Raw genomic sequence first — 20,886 nt, forward strand, 5'->3', positions numbered from 1 at the left:
AAAAAAAAAAAAATTACAACAACTGCACCAGCACCAAGTCCAAAAGGCAGAGAAACTTTCCAGGCTACAGCAGCGCACTGACATAGATTGTGTAACAAAGCGACGAGTTGCCACTCCGGTCTATTTTCACTGGCTAACAGCAGCATACTGGCTTAGCTTGTCTATTCAGAGAAGCGGTATCACTTCTGCTTATTTTTCAATCTATCTTATCACATGCATGCTACTGCTCATTCATTGGTAGTTGAATCGTTAGGTTTGTTTTATAAGTAATTTACATTTTTAAAACAAATAATAATTTAACATATTGTTAAATTATTTGAGTCACGCTTACTGGTAAACATCTACTCCTGCAAGATAATTTACTATGTTCTACAACTCATAAACAGGGGCGCCACCAGGGATTTTGGGCCCCATGAAAAGAAATCTTATTGGGCCCTTGTATAGCTGACCAATAGGCAAACCTTTTTATTGCAGGCCTTTGAGACCTTTGATGGAAGATACTGCAGCGTCCTAAACATCGTCATTTGTAAGTTAATGTGAATAGCCTGTACGTACAATGGTCAACACTCAGTTAACAATCTTTTAAGTTAAATGTGTGCATGCACTGACCCAAAATCAACCCTCAGGTGAAATAATTACTGATGCATCCTCATGCATGTCATTTTTGTTCAATCATTAATAACATATCATTTTCAGCTTTTATTGCTATAACAACGTAATTGTTAAATAAATAAGGTTTTGTTTATTTGTTACCTCAGTTAATTTAAGGTAATTTCTATTTCATTTGTGTGCATTTTAGTCATTAACATTTTAGTCATTAACATTAAAAACACACTCTTTTTTGGCAGTAAAATAAGAGTAAAAGGTAAAAAATGGAATTCCCAAAAATTAAATCGGAAAAAACGGAATTTGGGAAAAAATAAAACAGGTTTTATAGGGCCCTATGCTATGGGCTGGTTTTTCTTGGCTCGGCCTCGGCCCCTCAGTGCCAGTGAAGGGAAATTTTAATGCTTCTGCTCACCAAGACATTTTGGACAATTCTCTGCTTCCAACTTTGTGAGGACAGTTTGGCGAAGGCCCTTTTCTGTCCCAGCATGTCTGAGCCCCAGTGCACAAAACATAGAGAGAGAGCGGAGAGCGGTCTCCTCACTGACTATGCCACCCCACTGTCCATCACCAGTTAAAAAAAGCTTAAGTACAATTTCATTATTTTGACTGCATGCATGCAAACATGCATGCATGCATGTACCACATCCATACACAGCACAGGCCACACACACCACATTCAATGGATATTCTTACCGTGAGCAGTTGCAGGTGCTGAAAAGTTGAATCAAAATATGTTTATTGTGTTAAAACATAATGATAGTTGAAAAAATAAATAAATAAATAAAAGGTAAAAGTGTTATTTTTTTCCCAAAGGAATGCTGTAAGCCATAAATTCTCCACCTGCTTTACATCTCGTATTTGGAATCACAGCACAATCATCACTTAATAAATGAGATTTCCAGTGTTAATGTTCTTATCCTCTGACCCATATGTTACATTTATTTGGTAATTCAGGTGCTGATGTTTGATAAATTAAAATATTAAGGACATTTAAACTTCCTAAATAACTCTGTTTGACTTAGGTTTCAACTTTTGCTGTGTAATGATGAACAAAAAAGCTGCCCCATCCCCAGATCACTGAAACATAAAGCTATAAACAAATGAAACCTGTTATTTCTCCCAGTTCCTTCCATTTATTTTCCTCATCAGTGGAAAAGCTAAGGATCATTTGGCTGTATCTATAATGCTGTGGGCATAAACTGCATCCATGCCATTGTAATAGTATTGAAGTTTTCATCAAGCATGTTTATTTCTAAAATGCCAGTGTTAAAGTTAGGCCAAGCAAGTGAACCTCTCAGTTGGGAAGTTAGGAAGTTAGGAATCACTTTGCAAACAGTATACATCGTTTTGATTGAAATAGTTTTTTTTTTTTTGTTGTTGTTGTTTTTTTAATGGAATTAAATAAATAATAAAAACGAGAGTGCTCAAACAGTGTGTTTGTGAGCAGTAGACTTAAGCACAATGGATGTTTTCTTATTGTATCTACACTTTTGTATATATATTTGGATATACCTAATATATCCATGTTCCACCCATGCTTTACTGGCCATGGACTCACACTTCTGGTCAACTGCAATTAATCGAGATGAATCACTGCCAATTTTGTGATTGATCAGTTTGTTTATTGTTTGTTTTTATTTCACAGCCCTGTTTTTCTTGAACAAAAATTAAGTCAGAGCTTAATAAAGGCATACCGTCGCTCAGTTCGTTCACAATGATGGGAGGGGAGGAGACTGTGGCCATGTTCTCATCCACAGCCTCTCTCTTTCTCCTGGATGGGCCCTCTGGACAGGTCTGCTCAAAAAGAAATGAAAGACGTTAGAGAAAAATCTGTCTGGCTGTCTGTTTGTCTGAAAAAAAAAAGTCAAACATAAATACTATTAACTAAAATACCTTTTCATATCCATAAAATACCTTTTCAGCATCCATAAAGTAATTTCTGATAAAAGTGTAGTTGGAGGTCCTGAACATGAAAAAGATTGGCACACCCACTCTAAACTATGCAGCACTTTGTGGATAAAGTGTGACATACTCTTTTTTTTTTTTTTGATGAGAAAGAATAGCTTAGGACATGGTTTTTTTCCACTCACAGGCTTTAAAGTGGCACATCTGGACACTTCACAGAGTCTGGTGATGCAGTGCAGGTAGAAAGTAGAGACCGTCATGTTTTTGTGGCTGACGAATCTGAAGGCCTCGAAGGAGAAGTGTGCCTTCTGATCCTCCCCGTTCATTTCCATCACTGTTTGCGGGTCTCGTGTGCACCTCGGATGAAAAAGTCAAAGCTATAAGACGCTACGGTCATAGTGTAAAAGCTATTATTGTAATCTGCATAGCTGACAGAGAGCTGACTCACCCCACGAAAAGGTCATAGTAGGTGCTGTTTGTGGGAAACGGCAGCGTTGTTGCGTAGCATCTGTCGAGCAGCACGTGGAACCTTCAAAGAGAGGCAGGTGGGTTTTTAGAAAAAATCAATACTGTGATATATATACTCACTTATGACAAAAACATATGTATTTCAGTACTTGTCTGTGAGATTGGTAGCTTTAACGGCCACAAAAATCTTGGTCTTCAGGTTGAGCCCACTCTCTGGCACGAAGAGTGCCTCTGTGTAGTCGCTATCCTGTCCCATGCAAAAGCAAGAACACCATCAAGTCAGCACAATACAGCGTGGCCCTGTTATAGATACTCTGTGTGGAACATATTAAATCCAAAATTAGGGCAGCTCTTACTCCATACAGGTGCATGCTCAGAGTGCTGATGAAAGTACCATTGTTGTCTTTGATGGCGAGACTCACGCCGGATCTAGATTGAACGAAAAGAAGTTCATGTTATGTATCTGAATACAGGCAGATACATACATGCACCCCCCAGTTTCTCTTGCATGCATCATCATCACTGAAGGGGCTCAGGTTTATTTGTGTTGGTGGCAATAAGAAGTTTATCATAATAAGACAGTGGAAGCATGAAGTCACTCACACGCCCAGCTCGGTGTTGTTCACCACATATTGCATGGGGTACTTGCAGGAGAACATGTACATGACCTGTGGGCGATAGGTGATTGTGCCCGCGCTGGGGTCCAACGAGTTGAGCGTACCGGAGATGTTGACATGCTGGACGTTTGAGAAGTCAGCAAATATACCAGTGCCAACTTCATTGGTTACCTGTAAAAAAAGAAATTCAGTTTCTTCTTACTTTTACCAAGCCTTGATTTTCTTTTTCTTTCTTTCTTTTTTTTTTTTTTAAAGATAGTGTTAGTACGTGTCGTTTCATTGTATTATTCTCTGCCAAAATCAATCTCCATTGGTCCTGCTAAAATGGCATTAAAGATTCTATTCTATTCTATTCTATTCTATTCTATTCTATTCTATTCTATTCTTAACAGTCATTCCAGATATCATACATTGCCACTTCATTTGAGAAATACAAAAATTCATTTCATGCTCAGTTTTCACAGATTAGTATGAAATGCTATTGTGAAGAATACCTTAAAGTAATTGTTACAGGGATCACGTTCAGTTATGGAGAAATTGAATGTTAAGAGAGGGGGATCGGCGTTCCAGTCGGGAACTCCAAAGCACTCAGGCTTGTCAAACACTCCATTCATGGCCATCAGGGATTCATTGTAATTAGCATGGTAAACTGGACAAAGATAGATGGTCATCTGCATGTGGTCAGTACCGCATGTCACGTTTATGTCAGAGTTTCCTGAGGGAGATGACAAGGGAGATGATACATAAGTACAGGCACCATAGAAGGGTAAAAATAAGAGAAAAATAAAAATAAAATAAAGTACTGAACTACAATTTTGTCCTTGGTCTAATAAAATGCTACCAACTTGGGGATCTGAAGGTTTCACCACTGCAAACTCGCTGTGTCTGTGTCTGTGCCTCACACCTAAGAATTAGGCCGAGCTGGCACACGAGGATGAGCAGCCTCATTGTTCTGGATCTGCAAGAAAAAAAAAACAAACAAAAAAAAAACAAAACAAAACAAAACAGAACAATGAGAACAAAGACATTCACCATCTTCTTTCATGAGGAAGTGATCTGCAAGAAAACCACACTTGGCAACATATTTGACTTCGCAGCTCGCTTATCGACCTACATGAGGACAAAGCCCACAAAGATAATTATGACAGAGGAGTCATCCTAGACCATTATGCAACATAAGCAGCTACTCGTGGCTCTGCCATGAAAAAAAAAATCACAAAAAAGAAAGAAGGAAATAATTCTACTGTTGTATTATCACCATCAATGAGTTATCACACATATTTTCAATCAGAAAAATCTATACATTCACATGAAACTTCTTACATTAATGAATTTGGCACACAAAGTTGCACTCTTTTTAAATTTCAACACACCCTACATTTTGAAAATCCAGCAAATGCGTTAAGTTTATCAGTGAATCCAAAAACAAACTAATTATTTTTGCCGCATTTTATTCTGTTGCACAGATAGAAGGCAGACACTAAAAAAATCCTTTTGCTTTTTGAGATTTTCCCATCAAAGTGAAAATGTTCTAGATAATATTGTCACTATAATTATAACCAAAGCATTTCTATGAATATTGCATGGGTGTAAAAATGATGCTGTCTCACCTGTGAGGCTTCATGTTGAGTCTTGCTATCGTTTTCCAGAGCTCTGCCTTTATACTGTCCTCAGAGGAACTGAGGGGCGTGAGAGGCACAGACTCAGACAATAGAGTAACATGAGCTAAGGATGTAACAACTTCATTTTTATGAAATTTGACGTTAATCGTTTTCTTGAATGATTATTTCCCATAAAATAAAAGTCACTGCCTACATAGTTTGGCATGCCCATTGATTTCAGTCTCCTCCTGTTGATTTGTGACACCCGGTTATTTTTAAAGATCCACTCAGGGCTGGAGCTCAGTGCCATTGTCTCCCCTCGTGTGAAGGCATTTTTTCCTGCTGAAATTTAGTGACTAAGCTCTGGCTCTTGATACAAGAACTAATGTGTGTGAAAGCAACACACAAGTTATAAACATTTTCGGACCTGTAATTTGAATTAGGATGCAATCCAGAAGTGATTCATTACTTCAGTTAATTAAGGTAGCTGCCCATTAAAATGTTGCGTATAAAAATTCCTACAGAGCTGAATTCATACACAATATGTTGAATTGGGGATTTAAAATGAGTTGGTCCAAGTTTAAGGACCACACCAGTGATTGAATGTTTGAATTTTTACAATTTACCCACATTTTACATCATAACAAACCATTTGCAAATCATGTGGAGGTACTACAAATTTCACATTAATCACATACAATAAGTACATACAATTGAAATCCCTTGATTTTCAAATTTGAATTTTTGGCTAAAACACCCACCTTATCATGTTCTGCTTCCATGGCTAACAATATCGTTGCCGTTCATAAACCACATTGGCTGTGTAAAGTTTCACTCTGCCCAATTCCATCGATTTAAATCCTAAAACAACATTGCTGCTGCTTTATGGAAAACTGTTGATGATGTTGGTGATGGATTACTGGCGTGAAACAGTTTGTAGTCTCAGAAAGTTCATTTTCATACTGGAGTGAAATGAATGGAATCCAATGGCCAGCTAACAGACAGAAAAATGAAGCCGAAATCTAAAATATGACCGGTTGCTTGGGGATTCACAGAAATGTGACTATGTTTTGTAGATTTTATACTAAACATGCAAAATCATTGGTATGGTCCTTTAGTGTTGGGTTGTCTGCCATACACAGACATAAAGAGGCACATATACAATATCCATGCAACTTTTCATTACATAAGTACCCATGAGGTGTAGCTACATTAGAAATTCTGTCTTGAATAATTTCTTTATAAGGCAACCACAGAATTACAAAAGTCCTTGTATTATTGTGGGGAATGAACAAAATCATTGGGCTTTCTTTACTTTAGTGGGGCCACTGTTGATTTCCATGCCACAGGTCTGCAGCGTGGTCACAATAATAACATGAAAGGTTGCTGATCCAAGCAGAGGAGCTCTCTTTTAGTTTGGAGGCTGGAGCACAGAGCTCAGTGGAGGCGAGACAGTTTCTTTCCAAGGACACTTGGATGTGTGTTGATGTTTGCTGATAGTGTGAACTGAACTGGGAGGTCTTCTCTCTTGCGACACCGTTCTGCTTCCCCAACCACTTATTGGCAGTAATGGTTGTCACAGTTCATTTGGGCTATTAGTAAAGAAGGTGTTCAAGTTTATGCCTGGGGGACAAGAAATAACCCCGGACTAATGCTGTACCTTTTACAACTAGTCATCTGTGCCTTGGTTGTTACTGGAACGGTGCTGGATGGTGTAGCGTGGTATCTTCTTGCTTGTTAAGACACTTTGATCAAATAAAACAAAAAGATAAAGAACTGTTCATACCTATTTAGTATCAATTAAGCGACTTAAGTGAGAGTCACTCTGTCAAGACATTTATCAACTGCAGTAACACAAATGGTACATATTACACTTACCTAAATGCATAGGCATCATGTAATGCAATGCATGTATGTGTGTTTGTGTGTGTGTGTGTGTGTGTGTGTGTGTGTGTGTGTGTGGGAGGGGGGGTGTCAGGGAAACAACTGTAATCATCACTGTTTGTTTGTGTAGAAAGCCATAATGTATACACAAACTGTTCTTTAGCTGTCTTTTCAAAGACCAGGATCAAAGATCTCTTTGAACACTTATTCTCTTTGGAGATTTTTCAAGGTGATAAAAGGCTCATTATTGTTCTTTGGCATGCGGGTTCGGTAATGGATCAGTTTTTGTTATCGCCCCAGGCTTTAAATTGAATATAGAAATTTTCTCTGCAGCTCCCTTACAGTCTGTGAATAAATGACACACCTAGCTGAGAGAAATCCTGGGCCTTTTGTGCGACATCACAAAATGAAAAGGAATTCTAACTTTCCTAAGTCCCCAAAGGATAGCACTACAATGCGCTATGTGGGTACAGCCTAAAAAGGGGCATGTTAGATTACTTTAGACATATCCAATTTCAAATGCCAGTTTTAATCTGCTCTTTGTTGTCTAAACAACTATTTTTCTGTAAGGCATGCCATTGGTGCTACCCGGATACTCAGTAACTGAACCACTGGCACATTTTGTCAGTACTTGGACCCAAACTGGGTAAATTTGGTCACGCCTTGGGACAAAATATTAGTACGAGGAGACCCAGCAGGTACAGGCCTGTGGCACATTTAGGTCAGAATCCATGATTAAAGACACAGGTGCATGGTTTGAAAAGGGACCTAGTAAGTTTTCACTGTGTATTTTAGCTGTATAAAAGGTACAATACACACACCAAATGAATGGCCTCTTTTAATGAAGCATTTTAAACATTCTGTAACAGGACATTTCCCTGCAGTTATGGTAATCTCTGGAGGCCTGGTGTCTTCTCAGGTTATCTCAGGTTGGTGTCTACATATACCTATTGTTTAACTCCCAGAATGCTCAGTTTTTTTCTACCGTGTCTCTCTGCATACGCCCTGCTTGACTCACAAGGAATGTGTTTGGTTTTCGGTGAGCTGTATTTCATGTATGTGTATCTCTCCCACTTTGCAACAATGCCAGGCTAGTGTACAGTACACTCCCATATGTCACTGAGAGAGAGAAGAACACAATAGACTATATTCCCAATGGGAGCAAAGGTGTGAATGGATGTTTACGCTGATACAAGAATGACGATCATGTAATGTCAACTACCATGTCTCTGTACGGGCTCGTATATGCCACTCACTGTTTTAACCAGAGGCCACTCACATTTAATCACCGAATAGCTCCTTGAAAACACTCCAGTGTGAAAACAACTTCAGTTACATCTTAATACCACCCAGTGGCCATAGTGAATAGTCAATTAGTAATTATTTCCATAAAACCAGGTACTTTCGGTGAATCTGTTTCTGATATAATTTTCTGTTTGGAGTACTCCTTACGTGTGCAGCTTTTGAGTACAATAGTCAAAAAGTTTTTAATGTATCTAGCTATGTGTTAGAATATTTGTGCTGAGACCTGACTTACTAAATGAGTCACACTCCCTGGCACATGTAACACATGAGCAGGTCATCAGCGCCTAACATGTGTCACCTCAGCGACAGGGGAAGGGCTTACTGTTTTTCCCCTGGGTCACACTGGGACAGACCTCTTGCAAGTAAACAGTAAAACAATCTTAGGGCCTGTTACAAAACTTTGTGACCCACTTATAAGTTATTTGAGAGACACTGCATACAGAATATCTCTGTTCAAATAAGTTATATAACACCTGGTCTGGCACTGCACAGATCATGTTGCAGAGGTGTTATTAAATTAATATGAGGAAAGCCTGTCACCAGCCCAGAACAAACTCATCTGTTTCACATGGCCCTGAAATTCATTTTGCACTTGTTATATGTATGTGTTTTCAGATGAACTACTTCAGTATGGCTTTATCAGCCATGCATTGCTGCCACATCGCAGAAACTGAACATGGTCTTTAAGTTTGGAGAGATTTGCCTGTTATATAGTCCAGTCATTTTATGAAAAAACCTAGGACAAATTGCAAGAGAAGCAAACTCAACTGATTTTGGATCCTCAGTATGTCCTGAGTGAGGGGAAAAAAGTCCCAAGAAATCCCATTGGTGGAAAGTTTTGAAAATCACCTATTTATGACCACATATTACCAAAAAACACTGTTTTTAACACACATGGGAAAGGGGTTCAAAATTTTGCTTTCAGATATCACTATAAAAATTCACAAGTTGATTACACACACATCACACATCACACATGATCACACATTATCTGATTTGATATGCGCTAATAAGAAATATAAGGAATAAATGCCAGAACAGATATTTAAACAGTGAATTAAAAGGTTACTATATATATAGTAACCTTTTAATTCAAGGTTACTATATATCACTGTTTAAATGTCTCTTCTGGCATTTATTCCTTATATTCCTTATTGACGCATATCAAATCAGATAATGTGTGATATGCATGTGTAAACAGAATAATTCAAAGAACTTGTAACTGACTTTTTTTCTTGTCTTTGTGTGTGTAATCAACTTGTGAATTTTTATAGTGATATCTGAAAGTAAAATTTCAAACCCCTTTCCCCTGTGTGTTAAAAACAGTGTTTTTTTTTTTTTTTAGTAATATGTGGTCATAAATAGGTGATTTTCAAAACTTTCCACCAATGGGATTTCTTGGGACTTTTTTCCCTCACTCAGGAGTCAGGACATACGAGGATACAAAATCAGTTGAGTTTGCTTCTCTTGCAGTTTGTCCTAGGTTGACCCCAATTTTGGCCTAGAATTACTGGACTAATATGCCAAAGGATGTCTATATACTTATATATATTGCTTCACCTGTTTTGGGTGTTCAGCCAAATTTGAGTCCCTAGAAATTAAAAACAAATGCCCGTCCTCAGACCCAAACCAACTGCGTTACACTGATCGGACACAGACGCTCTTTAATCTCATGCTCATGATCTTCCTCGGTTCCTGGTAGCAACTACTGTTAAAATATTTTAATTGGACAATTTGTTCGGGGGCTGTGAGATGATTGACATGTGATTGGCTGCGGCGGTCCTCCTGTGTTCTAGAGTGTTCTGCGTGGAAACGGGTCGTCCAGCTCGCCGCACACAGCCGCGTCTGTCAGAGAGAAAGACGGGGAGCAAAAACACAGAGAGAAACCCAGCGAGGGGCGTCCACACCTGCTGCACTGTCAAGAGACGCATTCACACTCTGAATAAGGCAAGTTTGTTATTGTGTTGTGGCGGCTAGCCGACATGAATAACACTGAGCAGGGAGGGCGATATGAAGGAGTGACGTTAACGTGTGTTTTAAAAAAGTTTGACGAGGGAAGCTTGTTAACGTTCAACAGATGCTGCCAACGTTACGTGTGGCGTTGTTTAGTAGTGTGAAATACGGTCTAACACAGTTTCCTGACGTCGGTTCTATTCGTCTGTTTATATTATTTTGCTGGTTGAAAACCGTGGTACCCAAACAAAACTGCGTGAGTAGCTAATGTTTACAACTGAAGTTAGCGTTTGCTAGGTTGTCAACTTCGCATTACACTAGAGGATGCTGTAACGATAACTTGTTACTGACTTGTTGATTTGAAATTGCCCAACAGTTAACGCTACATAAGTTTAAATTAATGTTCGTATTATCTGGTACGACGGGCTAACGAGTCGGTGCCTGTCCGGGCTATGGTGTGCCCATGCTGGCATCTCTCTGCCGTCACGCCTAGACTGGGCTGGCTGGGTAAACAGCTCGCAGGCTTGGCACGGCACTTGGATTTAGCCAACAATGTTATGGCGTGACACACCAAACATTGTGAATGCTGTAGACCAGGAAGTGGCCAGAATGTTCCAGCACTTTCTTCACCACCCAAATTCAGGAATGGCACGCCCTCTTACTCAGTCTTGTGTTTTGATGATGATGCAGCATCAGCCTCGCTTTTGACCATAGTTTAGTTGAATCACGAAGAGCAATATCAAACATGATGTAGTATTTTTTACCTCTGTTAAGCTGTCATGGTGGTGGTCTGCTGCTGTAGCAGCACTAAGTTTGCCTTTCTGTCTGTTGTTGCCTAAATAAAGACAACAGTTATTAAGCCAGCTGTCAAAAGTGTGATTATAGATGTTTGAAAACAAATGCTAGGGACCCTCATTGAGACAGTTTGGTGCCATTTATGTTTAGCTACTGAAACTCTAATCATAATTATATTTTATGCACTTATACACAAGTGTATCTTGGTAGCCACACACAGTAGAAACTCCTCTGCTAGATGATTTCAGGAATCTTTTGGGGATTTCAACTGTATTCTTGATTGTTGTGATGATGATTTTCCCATAACCTCAGGAACTATGTCAAAGGGACCAGCTGTTGGCATCGACCTGGGCACCACCTACTCCTGTGTAGGGGTGTTTCAGCATGGCAAAGTGGAGATCATCGCCAATGACCAGGGTAACAGGACCACACCCAGCTATGTTGCTTTCACAGACACAGAGAGGCTGATTGGGGATGCAGCCAAGAATCAAGTGGCCATGAACCCTGCCAACACAGTCTTTGGTAAGAGAGCTGTCCAGATATAGTAAGTGAAGTATGGGCAAGGATTGCTGCTGTTTTTGCTTATTCACTTCCCTCTCCCCACAGATGCAAAGCGTCTGATTGGACGGCGGTTTGATGACAGCGTTGTCCAGTCAGACATGAAGCATTGGCCATTCACAGTCATTAATGATTCGTCACGGCCCAAAGTACAAGTGGAGTACAAGGGAGAGACCAAGGCCTTCTACCCAGAGGAGATCTCCTCCATGGTGCTGGTCAAAATGAAGGAGATTGCTGAGGCCTACCTGGGCAAGGTAAACAAGCATGCTAAATTTGCATGACTGTGTCTGATTAGTTTTATTATTCATTTGAGGTCCAAGCAGCAAAGTTGCTGGAATAAAATTTGAGCAGTTGGTGCCAAATTTTATTTAAATGCTTTAGGCGGGGCATATATAACACAAAATGTCATACCTCCTGAACACTTCGAGCTGTTGCACCCAATTTGCTTTAGATGTGTTTATAATATGTGTGAGTGACCATGGCAAATTTGGTGCCTCTTTGCCAATAGATGGTGCTGTAGCAGCATCATGGGTCTATACATCCATAATTCATTAACTGTTAGTCATATTCATTTGAAATTTTGTATGTTTCTTCAATGTACAAAGTTTTTATGATGTCTGACAAGATGTCCTCATACAAAAAAACAAAACAAACAAAAAAAAAAAAAAAAAATGGCCACCATCATTCAGTCAGTTTTCTGCTGCAGTTATAACATGGTGAGTATGTCATACTATCTGTTGGTCATTTCATAGTTGAACTCACTTTACCTTTATGAAGTGGCAGGCTGCCATTGTGTTAAAACCAATGGATAAGATTTCATGAAATAAGCAATGTTTGTGCTGTTTGTGCAAATTTTTCTACAGTTCTGGGGCCCTGTACTTTGTAGTGACTCCAAGACTGCTTGTTCTGCTTGGACCTCATTATTGCTGCTTGTGGCTAAATTTAAAAATAAATTTAGTGCACTAGTTCACAGGGTCACAAAAAAATCTTTGTTTCACCAACAGTAAATAGACATGGACAGATGGAAGTTGCCGGATTGTTCTTTCAAGTCAAAACACTGTAATGTCCCCTTTTAAAGCATGCAGATGTCATCAAAATTCTGCACAATCTGTTTACTGCAGTAGAAATCGAGTGTATCTGTTCTCATTTAAGTAAGTATATCTAAGGTAACTTAATATAAAACATTCAAATTAAAATTATATTAAATTAAAATTAATGTCCAATTTGTTGTGACTGTTTTCTCTCTGCAGTCGGTGACCAATGCTGTTGTGACTGTGCCTGCCTACTTCAATGACTCCCAGCGTCAGGCCACTAAAGATGCAGGGACTATCTCTGGGCTTAATGTCCTGCGCATCATCAACGAGCCAACGGCTGCTGCCATTGCTTATGGCTTAGACAAAAAGGTGAAATGACTCACAAGCTGCAGCCTCCTTGTGATAAATATTGATCAGAAATGTTAAGATGTGTATTATACAAGTGTTTTTGTAGGTATTTACATGTTAAAGGCTCTCTCAGTGATGGCAGTATGACACACCCTTTCAAAGGCTGCATCTCCTTTTAAGCCTTTGTTTATGAAACAATGAGCTCATCACATAAGGACTGTATGACACCTTAACATGATTGATAGTTTAACATCTTGACACTTTCACAGTTTTACACATTTAAGTACAACATTGCTGTATTTTGACGTTGAAGTCTTCAAGGACATAGTGAATAATAATGCTTGGTCAAATAATGATGGTCAAATAAATTCCACATTGTATTTTGCAGGTCGGATCTGAGAGAAATGTCCTTATCTTTGATCTTGGCGGCGGCACATTTGATGTCTCCATCCTGACCATCGAAGACGGAATCTTTGAGGTGAAGTCCACCGCAGGAGATACACACTTGGGTGGAGAAGACTTTGACAACCGCATGGTCAACCACTTCATCTCAGAGTTCAAACGCAAGTACAAGAAAGACATCAGTGACAACAAGAGAGCTGTGCGTCGTCTTCGCACAGCTTGTGAGAGGGCCAAGCGCACCTTGTCCTCCAGCACTCAGGCCAGCATTGAGATTGATTCTCTGTACGAGGGCATTGATTTCTACACCTCCATAACCAGGGCTCGATTTGAGGAGCTAAATGCAGACCTGTTCCGTGGCACCCTGGACCCCGTGGAAAAATCTCTCCGTGATGCAAAGTTGGACAAGGCCCAGATCCATGACATTGTTCTGGTGGGGGGCTCCACTCGTATCCCCAAAATCCAGAAGTTACTGCAGGACTTCTTCAACGGCAAAGAGCTTAATAAGAGCATTAACCCTGATGAAGCTGTGGCCTATGGTGCAGGTATTGTAGTAAGCTCTTATCTAAACATAAAAAGCATGAAACTATTCTGCTAAATTAATTTAAAAAAATCTTGACCAAGAGATCGTCTGACAGATGTGTTTCTGTGGGTTTGAATTGTAAATCCACCTGTTTGTTTTGCAGCTGTGCAGGCAGCCATCTTGGCAGGTGACAAGTCCGAGAATGTGCAGGACCTGCTCCTGCTGGATGTCACCCCCTTGTCTTTGGGCATCGAGACTGCTGGAGGAGTCATGACTGTGCTCATCAAAAGGAACACCACCATCCCCACCAAACAGACCCAGACTTTCACTACCTATTCAGACAATCAGCCTGGTGTGCTCATCCAGGTATGATCACCATCTTTTGCCTCAGTAGAACTGTTGTGGTTAGGTACTTTAATTCAGGTGCCAGTAAAAGCAGACTTGATTGCACTTTAAAATGTTAATGAGGAATAATTTGCCAGTGCACTACCAAGTCAAAGGTACTTAAAATGCCTCAGGAGCAGAGAGTCACATTTAAAATAATCTCAATTGGTGGTTTGACCTGAGATTATACCTGCAGGTGTATGAGGGTGAAAGAGCCATGACCAAAGACAACAACCTTCTGGGGAAGTTTGAGCTGACTGGAATCCCCCCAGCCCCCCGAGGTGTTCCTCAGATTGAGGTGACCTTTGATATTGACGCTAATGGTATCATGAATGTGTCTGCAGTCGACAAGAGCACCGGCAAGGAGAACAAGATCACAATCACGAATGACAAAGGTACTGACAACTGTAAAGAATCAGCCACTGCAAAGTTTGACGTGTTCAGCTTCATCTTCACTTGTCAGTATCTTTCTAATAAAATCCATCTTTTACCAATAATCAGGTCGCTTGAGCAAGGAGGACATTGAACGCATGGTTCAGGAAGCTGAGAGGTACAAGGCCGAGGACGATGTACAGAGAGAGAAGGTGTCTGCCAAGAATTCCCTGGAGTCTTATGCCTTCAATATGAAGTCCACAGTGGAGGATGAGAAGTTGAAGGGCAAAATCAGTGATGAGGACAAACAGAAGATCCTGGACAAGTGCAACGAGGTCATCAGCTGGCTGGATAAAAACCAGGTATGAAAAAACAAGTGATGGTCAGGGCTTTTGGTCATCAACTGTGTATAGCTGTGAAATCTCCCTTTCTGCAGTGTGTAGTACAGGTTTTTCTAAACATGCACAGCAGGTGTTTTACAGAATTGTCACGCTGTTATCAGATTGACATTTCAGTTCAGCTTCTTTCTCTCCTCTCAGACTGCAGAAAAGGATGAGTTTGATCACCAGCAGAAGGAGCTGGAGAAGGTGTGTAACCCCATCATTACAAAGCTGTACCAGAGTGCAGGGGGAATGCCGGAGGGGATGCCAGGCGGCTTCCCAGGCGCTGGTTCTGCTCCTGGAGGAGGATCTTCTGGTCCCACTATCGAGGAGGTTGACTAAACTGCAACATTCCACAAATTTGCCCTCTTGCCTATTTGGTTGTTAGTGTGAAGGGTGATCACCTTGATAACAGCACTGGTTTATCTAAATGTTATATTCCAAAACATTAACTACTTGTTTTATGGGATTATCACATTTGCATATGCTATGCTAAGCGCAGCACTTTTCAACTGTGGTTTTCAGTGAGCATTCTCTGCTACGGCTCTATTGTGTTCAGTTAAACCAGTTAATGTCTACAGTACATAACCGCAGCATGTTGTTTTTTGTTACTTCTCTCTGTGGAGCTGAAATGGTTGCTATTGTTCCACAGTTTGCAAATTGACACTAAAATAAAAATTCTTTTTGAAATCTGACTCATGTCGATGTTTCATCTACCTTAACAGTTACCAAGTTGATCTTATTTTCTGTCACTGTTTTTGGCTGTTACACCTGCTAAGAGAAAGCTTTGTTTTTTAACTGATGACAAACAAATACTTTGGTTAATCCCATTTATTTTGCTTGATTGTCAATGTTAAGGTTAACAGGAAAAGTGTATGAAGGTTCACAGGGCTATTTGTTCCTCAAGGCCATAAATAATGAACCAGTGCCAGTGTGTGTGTGAAAGTGTTGGGCAGATTAACGTGAATTAGAGCTCCTTGGGCATTCATGCATCCGGTAGGCACACATGTAGAAGATACCTAGAAGAGAACGAATACAAGTTATACAATTTTAAAAAATTGTCAAAGAAGTCAATGTTTTTGTCAGCATAGTTTGGACATTAAATGAAGTGTTGGCAGCTCTCAGTGTGACAGCACACATACCTGAGAAGAACATTAGCACCACAGCCACCCAGCCCATGATGTAGGACCAGGAGAATCTCCAGTTCCCGTAGCGTTTACCATAGTAGTTTACTGTCACTCCTGTGTAGACAGCCATTGCCAGCAACACAAAGAAGCCTACAGAGAGCAGATGAGATCAGCTACTTTTAAATTAAAGCTGAGTCACACAGGCATGCATGGGACTTTGGGAGAGGAGCTTACAGGAAATGAAGAAGAGGATGCCAGCTGCAAATGTCTTGTCAAACCCATCAAAGGAAGAGTAATGGATGAAGGCCATGACGCCAATCACAAGGCCGAGGAAACAAGCCAGCAGGGAGAGAATCATGAAGGCCCGGGTTGCATCCCAGTAGGCTGAGTGTAAGAGAAATAAGATGTAAGCTGACTGACACTTGATGAGCAAGGCCAGAAGTGAAAATTAACAAAGTGCGTTTGCTCAATTACTGCATCTAAGAACAGTTTTGAGGTACTGTCTTTTGAATGTTTCCAATTTTGTGAGACTTCATCATTTTACTCCACTATGTTTCAGAGAAATATCGTACTTTGTACTGCACTACATGTATCTGACAGCTGTGTGTACTAATTACTTTATAGAATAAGCCTGTACATGCAAAACAAAATCTGCATTGATAGAGCATAAACTAGCCACCAGTATGGAACTCTTCACAGTACATTTTACTGTTAACATCTGAAAGCAGGACCTGTTGTGGATTATTTTTCCATTATGATATTATCACCTTTACGTAAGGCTGTGTAAGGCACTATCATGCTCACAGAGTTAACTTGTTTAGGAAGACATCACTGGGGCCATCATTCTGTTTGGAAGATCACTACTTTTGCAGTATAAACTTAATCAAATATTTTTTTCTATCAACCAAACCAACAAAACCAGACTAGTCATCCCAGTGTTCATTCCGGTTAGTGCCAAGATCTGGGCCTGAGTGACAGGAAACTAATGAATCTCAACAAGGATCTGCAGTGCATCTCCATGCAATGGAAGCCATCCACCGAGTCTTGCTGTCTTACCAATGCTGTCTGTGTGTGTCATGCATTTTCCAGGCACACAGTACCGCCACAGGCCTTGGTGCATGTAATTGTTGGAGTGACGGTACTGCATCCAGTAGTCAGTTGCCGTGGAGACAATGAGGAGTATGTTGCCGACTCCAGCACAGAACAAACCGCCTCCCATGAAACTGTACATCCTGCCAAACACACTGACTGACAGAGAGGAACAGAGCAGGTCAGGGCCTTGCCACATCTGCTGTACCCCCCGCTATACCAATTACTCCCTGTTACAGAGCACTGAGTAACCATGGCCATGAATAAAACAACAATATTCAAATACATTCAGCGTACCCTGAGGAAGCATTGTTACTGTAGAGCCAGAGCAATCTAATGACTGGGGCAAGACTTAAACAGTAACACTGAAGTTTGTTAAGATGGGTGGCCAGCTCACCTTTATTAACTCTAATTAAAGCAGCAGGGAAATGATCACTTTGTCTTCATCAGTGTCACATGTACTGCACAGGTACACACACGCACACACAGTTGCATATATCCACATATGCCAAGATGTCACGCTGATTGCCTACCTTTATCTTTTTTCCCTCAAAAAGTCAGAGATTCCAATATTACCGGGTTGTCAAAGCACAGAGGAGCCCAATATTGCCCGGGGTGGCAGTAAAGTTTTGTTTGTGCATAGGAAACCAAGCGAACAAACGGCCTGTTGGAACAATGGAGCATGCTGAGCCACAACCAATCACAGAGGATGAGTTTTGTGTTTTAGGGAATCTGCTGAAAATACAAAACTGGTAAAGCGCTGTGCACGTCGCCGTAATACTGATGACACAGGGCTTTCAATTGAAAATGCTGCACAACCATGCACAGTAAACCAGCAGGCCGCAATAGGCTTAGCCATACTATTGCTGGAAAGTTAATTTCACAAAGATTATTTCGTCATTCATTCATTATTTATTTATTTACTTATTCATCTTTTAGCTGTGTCTCAGTCACTCTGTCTAATTTTTCATATACTTTGCTCTCTTATGTCAGTTGAAAAGCATAATCATTTTCAGCACAGATCGCATACAGAATGTAATTTCTGCTGCATAGATTTCAATTACTGGTGTCTGTATTAGCTCGTAAGCAGTATTATATCAGTTTATGTTGTGCTTTACCCCCTTGGCACATAAAAGTCAAATCCTATTGTGAAAAAGAGAGTTTTTTTCCCCCCCATGCATGCAGTTTAAAATTTGAAACGATAATACACAAACTGCACACACTACAGAGTGCTTTCATGTCTTTTCATACAATCTGCTGTGGAGAGATAAATTTGGGGGTACTTCATTAAAATTACATTTACTCTCACATTTTAGGCATTTCATATTCAGGTCCTTTAATTACTGCACAGCCAGCTAAGTGGAACTGATTTAAGTGCATATGAAAATTTTCACAGACATTTATAATGCGCGCACACACACATACACACACACACACACACACAAATGCAACAGTAAGCATGAGCACAGCTGACAGCAGAAATTCCCAGGACAAGATGTGCAGTGACCTCAGAGGGAGAGAGCATACTGACCTGGGAAGTGGATGGCTAATGGTTTGAGGTGTGTGTTTGTACAGCTTGGGGGAGGAAGCTGTTATTTGTCTTTTTGCCAAGTGCTCGGAGCTTTTTCCTGAGGGTAGAAGCTGAGAGAGAGAGTGAGCTGGATAGGAAATGTCTGATTATCTCCCTTGCTCTCTTGATGTTTCTTCTGGTGGAGAGACGGTGCATCGGAAAGAGCCCAAACAAGAATTATAGCTTGTTATATAGAGACTGGTTGCTGAGAATCGATTTAAAAATGCATTTAGGATCAATTCTATTCCTGAACATGGTGTCATTTCCAGTTTATTCACAAATTAGATAACACTTGATATGTGATACTTTAATGAGCCATACATCCACATGTGACAGACAGCAGATCCATATATTTGTATGTAGATGTTACACAAAATGCCACTTGCCTGTTTGTTGCATCAGCACATAATGTGTAACCCTAACTTTGAGCATAATGGTAATCTAAACTCCACTTTAAACCTTAACACAATGAAAACCTGGCTTTATTTCTAACCTTAACCCAAAGATTAGCCCTAACCAAGTCACTGAGTTGGCTCTTTCAGATGCACCATCTCTCCACGTACTCCAGCTGTGGCATCAGGGGAGCAAGGGAAATAATCTCCTGTATTGGTAACCGGGAACTCATTAGACTTTTTAATGGATTATATTACTGCCACATAATGAGTTGAGTGTCAGCATTGGACCGTGGGAGCATTGTGAGCCAATTACAGGAACAAAGAAATCAGATAACATAGATTAGTGATGATGCTCCCCAGTTCTAGGACATGCCTACCTACCACCAGAGTACATGGGAGCACTGTTATTATGCACGTATCGCTAATGACCACTAGATGGCGGTTTTTGTCAAATCTTGCAACAAGAGAGCAGCAAATTCGTGGGGCTTTGGATTGTTTTCACTTGGTTTCTCTCCCACATCCAAATTGATTGTGGTGGCCACAGATGGGCCAGCAGAATCATAGTGTTTGTTCACAGTGAAATTCTCCCCCAACTAGGAGAGCCCTTACCTGCTCAGGCAGATGGTTTGTTGCTGTGTGGTCCTGCATGTCCTTTTCATCTTAACCCAAACAGATCAGCCCCCCACTCCATCTTTTAAGCTTATCCCCACTAATGACAATATGATGGTTTATTGATGCCTGTAAGGAAATTCTCTCTTCATTCGCTCCACTTTCAGGCAGATCAGAGCACAAGCTCAGTTACAGAGCATAACACGGATAACAGTGTCTTGCTCAAGGACACAGGAACTTAAAGTCTTTCGAACCACTCGGCCAGTCGGCCACCAGGCATACAAAACAGGTGTTCACTATACTTACATGCAAGTTAGCCAGTTGAATTCATAGGCGTCTATATTATTTTCACCATACTGGCTTTTATAATGTCTACTCAATCACATTTACAATTACTCTGTCAATAAATAAATAAATCAATAAATACAACTATTTACGTCATGAGAAAATCTCTCTCTCCCTCTCTCTCTCTCTCTCACACACACACACCCCCCACACACAGGGATATATTTGTCATTGTGCAAGTGGAGTATGCTTATGGACAGATGTGAAGTGACCATTTTGTGGCGTCTGTCGCTGATTGTGGCTGTTTAAACTGAGCAGCAGGGGGGGTGATGAGGAGGGGAGGGGCAGTAAATCACAGGGACCCTAATCCGTGCTACAAGCCTAAAAGCATAAAACAGTAGAACCCCTCTAAGTTACATAACCCCTTTAAATTGCATTGGATTACCATTATCCTCTAGCCTGGTGGAACCTAGCAGGTATTTGCCAAAGGCAGCAGACTCCGACTCTCTCTCCACTCCATCCAAACGCTTTCCTGCCAAATTGCTCTACACACAAGAGAATCAAGCTGCAGATATATTCCAAGAGTTGATGCAATAAGACATGGGTTACCTCTTCTCGCTCGCTATATATATTTCTGATATGTTATAACAAAAAAAAAAAACAACCCAGGTAATCT

General features: G+C 40.4%; 3 protein-coding genes across 3 annotated transcripts; 1 reads left to right on the forward strand and 2 right to left on the reverse strand.

The window, feature by feature from the left end:
* Window positions 1-1,285: 1,285 nt before the first annotated feature.
* On the reverse strand, window positions 1,286-5,969 carry LOC115369739 (zona pellucida-like domain-containing protein 1). Its single transcript, XM_030066404.1, has 11 exons — window positions 5,962-5,969; window positions 5,210-5,278; window positions 4,445-4,557; window positions 4,094-4,314; window positions 3,586-3,770; window positions 3,339-3,411; window positions 3,132-3,229; window positions 2,963-3,043; window positions 2,700-2,871; window positions 2,304-2,403; window positions 1,286-1,320 (listed from the first exon to the last, which is right to left on the reverse strand). Exons 1-11 carry the CDS (start codon window positions 5,967-5,969, stop codon window positions 1,286-1,288), a joined length of 1,155 nt encoding a protein of 384 aa, XP_029922264.1.
* A 4,218-nt stretch (window positions 5,970-10,187) lies between these two features.
* Window positions 10,188-15,825, forward strand: hspa8b (heat shock protein family A (Hsp70) member 8b). The gene is made up of 9 exons (XM_030066531.1): window positions 10,188-10,336; window positions 11,450-11,659; window positions 11,744-11,949; window positions 12,946-13,098; window positions 13,466-14,021; window positions 14,163-14,365; window positions 14,580-14,778; window positions 14,885-15,117; window positions 15,295-15,825. Exons 2-9 carry the CDS (start codon window positions 11,455-11,457, stop codon window positions 15,475-15,477), a joined length of 1,938 nt encoding a protein of 645 aa, XP_029922391.1. The 5' UTR covers window positions 10,188-10,336; window positions 11,450-11,454; the 3' UTR covers window positions 15,478-15,825.
* Window positions 15,826-16,092: 267 nt separating this feature from the next.
* On the reverse strand, window positions 16,093-17,493 carry lim2.3 (lens intrinsic membrane protein 2.3). The gene is made up of 4 exons (XM_030067338.1): window positions 17,319-17,493; window positions 16,497-16,646; window positions 16,278-16,412; window positions 16,093-16,154 (listed from the first exon to the last, which is right to left on the reverse strand). The coding sequence occupies exons 1-4, from the start codon at window positions 17,491-17,493 to the stop codon at window positions 16,093-16,095; spliced, it is 522 nt and encodes a 173-aa protein (XP_029923198.1).
* Between the last annotated feature and the right edge of the window lie 3,393 nt (window positions 17,494-20,886).

This window comes from Myripristis murdjan, chromosome 13 (assembly GCF_902150065.1).
Source record: "Myripristis murdjan chromosome 13, fMyrMur1.1, whole genome shotgun sequence".
In the NCBI taxonomy this organism is placed as follows: domain Eukaryota; kingdom Metazoa; phylum Chordata; class Actinopteri; order Holocentriformes; family Holocentridae; genus Myripristis; species Myripristis murdjan.

Coding starts and splice junctions, on each gene's coding strand:
- LOC115369739 (XM_030066404.1), bottom strand. Junction 4,315..4,444: donor TGAAACCTTCAGATCCCCAA/GTTGGTAGCATT, acceptor CATCTCCCTCAG/GAAACTCTGACATAAACGTG. Junction 1,321..2,303: donor TGTGAACGAACTGAGCGACG/GTATGCCTTTAT, acceptor TCAACTTTTCAG/CACCTGCAACTGCTCACGGT.
- hspa8b (XM_030066531.1), top strand. CDS start 11,455: ATGTCAAAGGGACCAGCTGTTGGCATCGACCTGGGCACCACCTACTCC. Junction 14,022..14,162: donor AGCTGTGGCCTATGGTGCAG/GTATTGTAGTAA, acceptor TTTGTTTTGCAG/CTGTGCAGGCAGCCATCTTG. Junction 15,118..15,294: donor GCTGGCTGGATAAAAACCAG/GTATGAAAAAAC, acceptor CTCTCCTCTCAG/ACTGCAGAAAAGGATGAGTT.
- lim2.3 (XM_030067338.1), bottom strand. CDS start 17,493: ATGTACAGTTTCATGGGAGGCGGTTTGTTCTGTGCTGGAGTCGGCAAC. Junction 16,647..17,318: donor GACACACACAGACAGCATTG/GTAAGACAGCAA, acceptor TCTTACACTCAG/CCTACTGGGATGCAACCCGG. Junction 16,155..16,277: donor GGTGCTAATGTTCTTCTCAG/GTATGTGTGCTG, acceptor GTTCTCTTCTAG/GTATCTTCTACATGTGTGCC.